This window comes from Sinocyclocheilus rhinocerous, unplaced genomic scaffold (assembly GCF_001515625.1).
Source record: "Sinocyclocheilus rhinocerous isolate Xijiao unplaced genomic scaffold, SAMN03320098_v1.1 scaffold19, whole genome shotgun sequence".
In the NCBI taxonomy this organism is placed as follows: domain Eukaryota; kingdom Metazoa; phylum Chordata; class Actinopteri; order Cypriniformes; family Cyprinidae; genus Sinocyclocheilus; species Sinocyclocheilus rhinocerous.
The window spans coordinates 742377-753574 of NW_015638975.1; the positions used below are offsets into that span (position 1 = coordinate 742377).

Below are 11198 nucleotides of genomic sequence, written 5' to 3' on the forward strand. Positions count from 1 at the left end.
TTACTCACCCTCAAGTCGTTCCAAACCCGTAAGACCTTCATTCATCTTTCATTTTTCTGATAAAATCGGAGCGCTTTCTGACTCTATATAGACAGCAATGTTACTACCACGTTCAAGGCCCAGAAAAGTAGTAAGTACATGATTAAAATAGTCCATGTGACATCAGTGGTTCAACTATAATTTTATGAAGCTACGAAAGCTACAAAAATAATGACTTTATTCAACAATTGCATTGTGGTACTCTCGTGAATGGCGGCGGACAGTAAAACGGAAGAGAAGAATTGTTGAATAAAGTTATTTTTGTTTTCTTTGCACAAAAAGTATTCTCATATCTTCATAAAATTACGAATGAACCACTGATGACTGTTTTAGCAATGTCCTTACTACGCTTCTGTGCCTTGACCGTCGTAGGACCTTGCTGTCTACGGAGGGTCGGAAAGCTCTCAGACTCCATCAAAAATATCTTAATTTGTGTTACGAACATAAATAAAGGTCTTACAGGTTTGGAACGACATGAGGGTGAGTACTTAATGACAGAATTTTCATTTTTGGGTGAACTATCCCTTTAATGTTTTGTGAATGAGTTATAATAGTTACGAATTATTAGTGAATGAGACCGTTAGATCATGTCTCCATGCCAGATAATTAAAATCCAGCCCCAGGCGCCATTAACCATCTATCAGCCAAGGAGTTGACTGAGCACAGCCAGTGAAGAGCAGGAAACAAAGTGATGGTAATAAAAGGAGCAGTTTATTGAATAATCTTGCATGTTTCAATGCTCAGACTCAGTCTGATGAACACAAATCCAACAAGTAGTGTTATACATCACAAAAATCTTGTGAAATAATCTTATTCATGAAGACAAATAGCCTAAACGGGAGAAAAAAAAAAAACACAAGCAGAAACTAGTTATGACTAATCAATGAAATGAGTATATAAATGGCATAAATTACTATACGTATTATTAAATGGAATAATAAAGTGATTAACTGAGAATTATAAAGAATAAAAGGAAGAAAGTAAAACACAAATGCATGGTTGCTCTCTTGAAACGAAACCGTTTACCTTTGAGGATCCTTAACACCCAATGCCTTTAAACCTTGCCCTTCTTCACTTTGGAAATTAAACGGATTAAGATAATGGTGCAATATCATTGACAGCAGGTCAAGAGACTTTAGTTTAAGTATAAAGTTAAGTACAAGCAGTTATTTATATTTAAGAGCGTGTGCATATAATCCAGGAAGTCAAAGTCAGAGCAGTCAAGTTCAACAAGACAAGCCTAACAAATCACTGTCAACATGAAAACACAAGTCAGAAAATGGTATTAAATCTTTGGATTTTAATTGATTCCAGCTTAAATTTGCCCACTAAGGTAAAGCAAAAAAAATAAAAATACAGCTCCAGCAAGTTCATAAAAACGGTTACAAAAAAACCCAAACTTAAACCCTCAGATTAAAAATGTAATCTTCATAAAAAGTAGAAACAATGTTTATTTATACAGAATCCAAGAATATGTACATCAGTTTAAAAAGCAGCAGTCCATCTCCCAAAATGGCTGACAAAATAAAGTGCAGGTTTCAGTGTCCATTCCCACATAAAAGCCCTCAAGAGCTGGACAGCAGAGGAGCAGCCAGATCCTTCACAAGTGACGACTTCAACTGGGGAAGAAGGCTGATCTTCATGAGCCTACTGCTGGAGTATTTCTTTTTCACAGTCTGCAAAAGATGGACATCAGCAGAGCATTCAGTAGAACCAAAATCCCCATGCACAAGTGCAATAAACTGCTTACCACATGCTTTGAAAGCCCTTCATTGACCATAACCACATTTTTGGCAATATGCTGCATGATAGGCTTCAGGTGGGCCTCATCATAGGAAGAGTAGTGCTGCTGGGTTGGTGACTGGAACAGGAGGAATTAAAAGATGGATAAATTAAATTGAAGCGGGGGGGGGGTCAGATATAGAAAATTCTGAACATTAAGACAATTACCCATTTTTGGCCATCAAGTACAAGCTGAGAAAGGCACAGAGCAGCAGCTGCAGTCTCCGAAGGGTTAAAGTGGACCATGTCATAGTCAATTAGTGTCAGTTCAAGGAAATATTTCGCAAGTGTATGCTTCTCAGCATCAGCCTAAAGAGCAGATGTAGTTAAAAAAAATAAAAAAAAGGCAAGGATGACTCAACATCTGAAGCTTTAACAAATCTGCCAAACCACATCAGGGATCATAAAACCTGAACCTACATTCCCAGCCTTTGAAGCCCTCCGCAGAAAGTGCAGGGGCAGAGGACGTCCGAGCTCAAAGTTCAGCTCACTGAGAACCAGCATCTCCATCTCTCGGATCTGAGCTTTTGTGAAGGCATCGTCAGCAATGTAGGCAAAGTCCCCAACCATCGGCACATACATCTCCTCGTATTTACAAGCAATCAGCATTGCGGTAACACCCACTAGCTGAAGCTTCTTACGGGTCACAGGCTGGACCTGAAAAAAAAATAAAAAAATAAAAAAATAAAAGCCTTTTCCATTTAAAGAAACCTAGAAATTAAGACCATGTATACTGTTGACAAAACTGCTTTTACACTGTAGTTTACGGTGGCCGAGAAGTGCAGAGCAAATCACAATTCTGGAAACAACAACAAATTACAAATGCAAATCTAAAAAACAAAACAATTCAGAAAACACGACAAATCGGAAGAGGTAGGTATAGTTTGACAGCGCCATTGGTTTGGGATTACTCACCGCTGACTGGACGAGACCTCTGGCAATCAACGTATACAGGGAAGAACAGCATAGTCGTGGTAGAAAGTTCGGAGATGTTATTAAAGTAGCTCAGTTTAAATGTATTACGTCTTTTGCCGAACTTTTTTTTTTCTCCCTTTTCAAATCTCGATCACATCGTAAAGGCATTTATTTTCAATAAAAATTAAGGAAATAATCAAAAAGTTGAAAATAAAAAGTATTGGGTAGGGTAGGTGTAGGGAGGGCTTTATTGTACCAATAAGGTGGCGTCGTTGTGTTTTCTGACTTTTTTATAATGTTTTCTGAATTGTTGTGCTTTCTGAATTGTTATTTTGGTTTCAGAATTGTGATTTGCTTTGCACTTCTCGGCCACCGTAGTAGCTTGGTACTGTACCTCATACAAATTAAAGTCCCCCGTAGTCTAATTGTATCCCTTAAAACTAATCTTTGATCATTAATTACATAAATTTTTCTCTTGTAATTTTTTTAAAAATAATTTAGGCTTTAAAATAGCTTGAATGTAACTCTACACCCTTGCCTCATTTACTATACACGGATCAATGAATACGCAAATTAGCCCCACCTCCACTCAGTCACACCAGCCAGGGCCACCTGATCCACGGATAATGACTGATAAAACTGTTTTACTAGCGGACAACTACAGTGGATACTGCAACAGTCATTAAAATTACTTTGTGTCCTCAATGCCTTGAAGACTCGAATGCAGCAAAGTTTGTGATTCTTAATTCACGAAACGTGAAGTGCAGACGCCGACGCGGGAGAGGTGGGTCTGACTCCGGGCTACTTTTACACGGTTGCCACGGGTTATTCAAGTTAGCAGTTCTAAAGTCACGTTAAACCACAGCTTCATGGGTTTTTGCTTTATTTTAGGTTTTGTGCTGGTAATTGGTATATTTAGCATGCGAACTCTATGCACAGTGTTTGTATAAATGGAGAGGGATATGCTAATCACAGGAATCCATCCCTTGACGTGATTGGTAATTGAATTTTGTGACGTAGCAAACCAAGGGCAGTTTCAAATCCACGTTACTGGGACTGCCATTGGGAAACTACAGTTTTAAGAAAATACTCAGCAATGGTGTTGATTAATGGATTTACACATGGTTTGTCTAAATAATAATTCACTACAGGGGGACTTTAACACCAAACAAATTGAAAAGCAGCATTTTATTAAAACCACAATGCTAAAAAAAAGGATTGTTTGATAGGTTTACATTGACTGCATAGATTTTAAACTCATTGTAGACACAGATAACATTTGAAAATGCTACTTTCAAAATAATGGGAAAATAGTGATGAAATCATACAAAGATTATTATATCAATACCTCACCCATATAGCATTTTACATACAGCTTAGGAGCCCAGTCAAATGCATTAAGAAAACTAGCAACTTTACAAAAAAGGTCCCATTAGTTACAGATTGTTAATGCACTAACCAGCAATGTGCAAAACATTTGTTATTAGTACTTGATAAAGCTTTTAAACATTCGTTTTAAGTTCATAATCACACGGGTCCATTAAATACTAACAGATACTACTTGATTTTAATAGCGTATCAGTAAATATTGAAGCTGAAATATTTGAACAGATTTTTCCCAGTGTTAGTTTGTTTTATCTAAAGCTCTACTGCTTATGTAATAACTTGTACCTGGAGAAAGCGATCAAGGACGGCTACGGTCATGTACAAGGTTTCCTGCAGGAGCTGAAATCTTGAGTGCACCTGAATCAGCCAGTCAACCAGGAGAGCGCGCATCCTTCCATTGATATCGTAGCCACGCATATAACGGGGACGAACCGACTGCTGACTCTGGAACAAAAAAAGCACAGCAGCTGTAGGAAGCATGAAGGTTAAATAAAAAGGTTAAATTTTTAAAAGTGTCAGGTACCTCAAGGCTTCGCAGATACGCATAGATGTCCTTCACATATTCAGGACACAGCTGAGGCATGTCAGCATCCCCTTCATCGATGTCTTCGACTGGAAAGAGAGTGTTGGAAAAGGCTTGGCACAGTTCCTCTTCCTTCATGCTCACGTCAGCTTGAGCAGGGGGCAGCGCTGGGGCTGGCTGGGGCATCTCGTGCTGCACCTGGGCACGTTTGGCCTGCACACCAGCTGGCTGGGCGGTTCCTTTTACAGGTACCACAGGTTGGACCTTCTGAAAACGAGAGAGGAAAGAGGAAAGTGAAGCAACATGTAGTTCAAATGAACACGTTGCATGGTGGTGACGTTACATAAAGACACGCACCTTGGTCTGAACTGGTTTGTGGGTCAAGTTGGACAGTTCGCCAAACACGGGCCTCCTCGCTGCACCGTTCACAGGCCCGCCGCCTTTGCCACCGATAAAAACAGGGTTGTTTGCATTGCGCTGTACGAGAAAAATACATTTCAAACGAAAGGAATTTACCTAAAAGCCATTTCAACACCGTTTTTAGCAACGTAAGCCAGCGAATGTGGCGTTGTTTCGACGCTACACACACCAACTCTCTCATCAGATAAATCAAGAGCAAGTTTCTGCATCAAATACTCACCAAAGCGTGAATATCCATGGCGAATACGCTTATCGCAGATATCGCTCGTGCTTAAATAAAAATGATTTTTAAAAAAAAAAAAGGGACCGTTTAGCTTCGCTTCGAGTTTCTCGTCCAAGTCAACTCAAAACATTCCGTACAGTACAAAGGCCTGCTGGTGATTCAAATACCGCTCCGCTCTCTCTGATTGGCCACTGCCTCAGGGAATACTCGACTTCGATTGGTTGAAAACTGAAGGGACGCTTATCAATCATCCTTCATCTCCGGTTTCACGTGCAGCTCTGTAAAACACGACAAAGAACTTATTTACAGGTTGTTTGACTGATTCCTTAATAATTATTAATTGAACAGTCATATAGGTATTATTGTGTTGATAATAGTCTCTGTTGGTAAAATACTTTTGCTTTGTAAAGGCTGAACACATTTTTAAAACTAAACAATTTGAATATGAAACTATTGTTTGCTACTGAATAAAGTATATAATAAAACCGTTCAGAACACACAAATACTGCATATTCACTTGACGCCACCTACTGGCGTAACTTGCAGAACTGGACAGTGAAATAATCTTTGGTGAGCGGATTCAAAAGATTGAAAACACTGAAATACAGAATAGTAATAGTTAATACTAAATTTTGGAGAAAAATCATATACAAACGATCCCCAGGGTTTAATGGTGTCATCAACTTAAAAATAAATAAAAACCGGTACCCCATCACCGGACCAAAAACACTATTAAAGGGGTAATATGATGCAATTTTAATTTTTCCTTTCTCTTTGGAGTGTTACAAACTCTTGGTGCATAAAGAAGATCTGTAAAGTTGCAAAGACTAAAGTCTCAAATCCAAACAGATATTCTTTATAAAAGTTAAGAGTCAGCCACGCCTACCTATAACATTGCTTTTAACAGAAAGGGTAATTATGTGTAGTGTTATTTGTAAGAAAATTAAATGTTTTCTTATATTTAAATAACGACAAACCCATAAATACAAACAAGCACATTCAGTTTATGTAGTTGTGTACAGTAAGAGTTACACGAGCGCTGCCACATTCTGCCACTAGAGAGCATGAGGCGACCAACTACCACAACACAGTAACTCACACCAGTCAAGACTCACAAACCGCACTAAAATGTATATAGATTCAAAAGAGTCAGTGTTCAGCGATTATGGTCATTCATGGATTATTCACGATCCAAATCTCATCAAGCCTTTAGTTAATGTTATGCTCCTCGAGAGTCGTCAAGGAAGCGAGAATGTCGTAAAATGTCGAAACACTTCCTCGCTCGCGCGCAGCAGCGGCGCTGTTCTCACACTCACTCTCACACACACACACACACACAGCAGCGCTCTAATGGACGTCTCGGATCGGCAGGAACGGGAACTCGCACTTGAGGGCAAACGGGGAGGAAATCTGGCCACATATGACCGTTAAATAAAATGTCCTCTCCGTACGTTTAGCTCGCCGTGACGTTTAACTTGTGATATTGTAACTCGCGCGCGTATCCTCATATTTAAAGCGGAATCGTCGAAATATCCGTCAGTTAGCGGGGAGGCTAAAGCGCTGGGCCTCTCTTCTCTGCTCTCTCCCTCCCTCTCGGGTTTGTGTGACTGTCAGTTTCACATAAGTCTCCGCTGACGTTCACTCGCTTCCCCAATACTTTATATATATATATATTTTTTTTTTACTTCTGTCGACGAACATTGTACCCTGGAAAGGGGGTTAAGTCCAAGAGGGATAGTTTCCTGACGTGTATAGAGGTAAGAGACGCTCTTTGTGGTTGTTTTAACGCTAAATTTCAGTTGGTTGAAGCTATTGTTTGACTAACTGGAGAGGCTAATAGCCAGCTGCTAGCAGTTTCAGTAGAGAGGGTGTGTTTGTCCTAGCACATCCAGGCCCAGTGGGCTAACTTACTGATACATAACATCAGCTGTCACCATCGCTTAAATGTATTTTAGATGTGTTTTGTAATCTCTAGCGCTGTCAGCTGATGTGTTGAAGAAAGTGAAAACGACAACATCACAACATGCCATCGGTGCTTTTCCTTTTCTATTGTTTATCAATCCCTCGTAGTCTTTGTGTTGTGATTTATGGGATTGTTATCGAACCAGATGTTGTTATTTGAATGGAAATGGAAAAGCTGGTTTCGTTTGGCCATTTTGAGAGGGAATTGGTCAGCAGCCCTTGGTTTCTTGAACAGCCAGCTGGATCAGATTCCAGCCTTTGCATTTCCAATAACATTTTTAATGTGCCCCCTCTGGGAGTATGACATATGTGGTGCTGACTCGCATAAATCGGCGATATCTGAAATAAAAGAGACTGGATTATTAATGTCACCATCTTCTCTTTCACTGTGAATTTCCATCACCTGTTTGGAAAAATAAACCCATACTAATAAGAGGCAGTGTTACTAATTTTGCTCCCAGTGGCAGTTGTCTTCATATTTCATCCAGATATGAAAATGCTATGCCATTTGTCTCAACGGCTCATTAAAAGATAATGTCATCTGCCTCTATAAAGGATTATTTTGTATGTATTGTATTAATAATAAGTGTTTCAGCTCTCCAACATAAGACGTCATGCCTGGTGAAGGAATTACTGTGATTTTAGGCTTGGTAATGTATTGATATCTGTGCTTGATCTCTGTATATTTACTCATGGTCTTCAGTAACATTGGGGGAAAGACTGTCTGTCACAGTAGTTTGGATGATATGTTTTAGTTATTTCTATAAAATTGTAGAATAGCTAGTTGAAATTAATGATGTAGGGCTGTTAATGGGAAATTCAGCATGGAATAAAACAGCTGGTTTTACTTCCCCTGTGGAAATATGTGAAGCTGAATATTTACAATTGTTTTGGTCAGTAAGATTACACTGGCTTCATATTTTAGTCAGAAATGAACCACAAATCGTCTGTTTATGTGTGTTGTTGTCAAGGATTTTTTTCATTATAAATATATATTAATTATGTTCTATAACAGTATCTATTTTTATGGCAATGTAACACTGCAGATTATTGTATTCAGATTTATATTTGTGACTGAATAGCCTATTTAGCTAAAAACAATAAATAAAATCACCACTGGAAAACAATTGCAATTGCATCAGTCTACTGTAACATTAGACTGCATAGACATTGAGAACTGTATAATGTAATATCGGATGATTTAAGATGTATTCTTGAGGAGTACTTATGTGATATTGGGATGTTTTGTGTGTTGTTTTCGAGTTTCCGGTAGCAACTGTTCATTAGATTTGATTAGAATTGTATTCAAATAATTGATTCAGCTGAAGTTTGATAAAATTTATAAATAAAGAAAATGTAAAGAAATTTAAAAATAAATATGGAAAAAAATCTCAGAGTGCACAGTTGTGATCCTTTTCCATGATATGAAATGAGAGTCTACCGTAAATAAATGCAAAAAAAAAAACCTTTTGGGCCTCTTAGATGTAACTTGGATTATTGTTGCCATTTTTTGAAAACACACAGATATTTCATGAACTGTAATTTGTGTGGTGAATTTGAAGTGATGTTTACAGTTATTCTCCCACGTTCTGGCTGTGTCCTGCTATTGCTGATGGCAGAGCTGCTCAACATAGATATACACAGCAATCCTTGGGGAAGGAATTAAAACAGTCCCCCATAATCCCCTATCTTCTGAAATCTGTATCCACCTTGGCGTCAAGAGGCACTGCCGCAATGGGCCCCTCTGGGGCCGCCTCATATGGAAGTGCTGTGGTGCACTTTGTTGCGAGGCACAGTGGCACATCACAGGTTGACAGGATCAGCCTGAGAGGAGCCTGGGAGAGCAGTCTAGCTCAGGGATGTTGATAAACAGTTTGAGCTCTTATTTCTTGATGGAGTGAACGGTGAGAATGGTGCTATGAAATAGCATGAAGAATCACATACTTTGTTACTTAAAAAAAGACTGAATAAATAATTCTAGTCATGCAAAGGAGACCCAGTCACACAGTTTTCATGTGTTGCTTGAGTTCCTCATCTTGTTTTATCTGAGTCTTGCATTAATGGTGATTTTAACAGCAGGGGTACATTTTAAAACCCTGTTTTTTTTTGTAGCTTCTGTCTGTATAAAAAAGCTTCTCAAAATGTTCCCCATTTTTGTAAATTCATAGCATTATAGATGCAGTTTTTTGAGATTATACTAAAAGGTTGTGAGAGGGTTTCTTTTGGTTTGCTTTTGTGAAACTGGATATTGCTCAATATACTGGGTCATAATAAAAGTTAGTGGTCTTGATAGAATAACAGTATTACCATAGTTACAAGGAACATTTAGACTGCAGTTACTGGGAACCTGACTTTGTTTACTTTGAAGGAAAACATTTTGTACAGTTCTTATTCTTATGAAGTCTTTGTTTGGTTTTTACCTCTCTGATGCAGCAACAGTTTCTAGTTTATATTACTTGTATATTTATTTTCTATACAGTGATTGCACCCAGTGTTGGCCTACAGTGCTTTCAGTGATTTAAACAGATTTTCAGGACAGGTGTTGTATTTTTAGCTTACAGTGCTCAGTGTAAATGAGTACCTTTGAAAAGTAACATTTTAAACAATATCTCAATGAACACAAAAACAATTTCCAAAATGTTGACAAGACTAAGTTTAATATAACATCTGTTTAACTTGTAACATGAAAGTAAGGTTAATAATATAACTTAGATTACACATTTTTCAGTTTTACACTTTGTATGGCCTCCATGATTTTTAATGACAGCACTAAGTCTTCTAGGCATGGAATGAACAAGTTGGTGACATTTTGCAACATCTATCTTTTTCCATTCTTCAAGAATGACCTCTTTTAGAGACTGGATGCTGGATGGAGTGTGATGCTCAACTTGTCTCTTCAAAATTCCCCATAGGTGTTCGATTGGGTTCAGATCAGGAGACATACTTGGTCACTGAATCACTTTCACCCTGTTCTTCTTCAGAAATCCAACAGTGGCCTTAGATGTGTTTAGGATCATTGTCATGTTGGAAAAGTGCATGACGACCAAGGGCACGGAGTGATGGTAGCATCTTCTCTTTCAGTATAGAGCAGTACATCTGTGAATTCATGATGCCATCAATGAAATGGCATGCATGCCATTCCTCTGCAGTGTATGCCATATTGTGTCACGGGAAATAGTCACCCCAGTTTGGCTTTCTACTTCTTTAGATAACTGCAGTGAACTTGCATGCCGATTTTCTTCAACCCTTCTCATCAGAAGACGCTCCTGTCAAGGTGTTAACTTCCGTGGACGACCTGGTCTTCTCTGTGAGATGGTTGCAGTTCCATCTTTTTTTAATTTTTGTACCACTTTTGCTACAGTATTCTGACTGATAAGTAAAGCTTTGCTGATCTTCTTGTAGCCTTCACCTTTCTTGTGTAAAGAAATTATTTTCTTTCTCAGGTCTTGTGACATTTCTCTTCCATGTGGTGCCATTGCTGACAGCATGAAATGGGAAGGGGTTTTCTTTAAGTAACACCCTTTTATAGTCTGCTATAGTTAACTGTCTGCTGGACACCTGTGTAATGAATAATTAGACTCACCTGTGGTTGAATTCTTGTTAAATTAGACATTTGTAGTCTAAAATTTAGCTTTGCTCCAGAGACTTTCAGTAGGGTGTACTCATTTTTGCATCACCCTAACCTGAGTAAAACTGAAAATTTTGTTCTCCTAGTTATATTATTAACCTTACTTTCATGTTATAAGTTAAACAGATGTTATATAAAACTTAGTCTTGTCAACATTTTGGAAATTGTTTTTGTGTTCATTGAGATATTGTTTAAAATGTTACTTTTCAAAGGGGGTGTACTCATTTACGCTGAGCACTGTATATAGAGCCACATTTCTGGGTCTATCTATCGTTCTATCATTCTATCTATCATTCTATCTATCTATCTATCTATCTATC

General features: G+C 38.3%; 2 protein-coding genes across 5 annotated transcripts in view; one reads left to right on the forward strand and one right to left on the reverse strand.

Annotated features, from left to right (window-relative positions):
- Positions 1-1319: 1319 nt before the first annotated feature.
- On the reverse strand, positions 1320-5437 carry LOC107750496 (G2/mitotic-specific cyclin-B2-like). Its single transcript, XM_016565890.1, has 8 exons — positions 5286-5437; positions 5003-5122; positions 4646-4912; positions 4408-4566; positions 2242-2478; positions 1990-2130; positions 1790-1900; positions 1320-1715 (listed from the first exon to the last, which is right to left on the reverse strand). Exons 1-8 carry the CDS (start codon positions 5301-5303, stop codon positions 1605-1607), a joined length of 1164 nt encoding a protein of 387 aa, XP_016421376.1. The 5' UTR covers positions 5304-5437; the 3' UTR covers positions 1320-1604.
- Positions 5438-6601: 1164 nt separating this feature from the next.
- LOC107750495 (E3 ubiquitin-protein ligase Arkadia-like) overlaps positions 6602-11198 on the forward strand; it is a 49795-nt gene continuing 45198 nt past the window's right edge. For all 4 annotated transcript variants that reach the window (XM_016565885.1, XM_016565887.1, XM_016565886.1 and 1 more), the window contains exon 1: positions 6602-7045. The gene's annotated coding sequence lies outside the window, so the exon portion shown is untranslated. The remainder of the gene's footprint in view (positions 7046-11198) is intronic.

Coding starts and splice junctions, on each gene's coding strand:
- LOC107750496 (XM_016565890.1), bottom strand. Junction 4,567..4,645: donor CGTATCTGCGAAGCCTTGAG/GTACCTGACACT, acceptor TTTTTGTTCCAG/AGTCAGCAGTCGGTTCGTCC. Junction 2,479..4,407: donor TCCTTGATCGCTTTCTCCAG/GTACAAGTTATT, acceptor TTTTTTTTTCAG/GTCCAGCCTGTGACCCGTAA.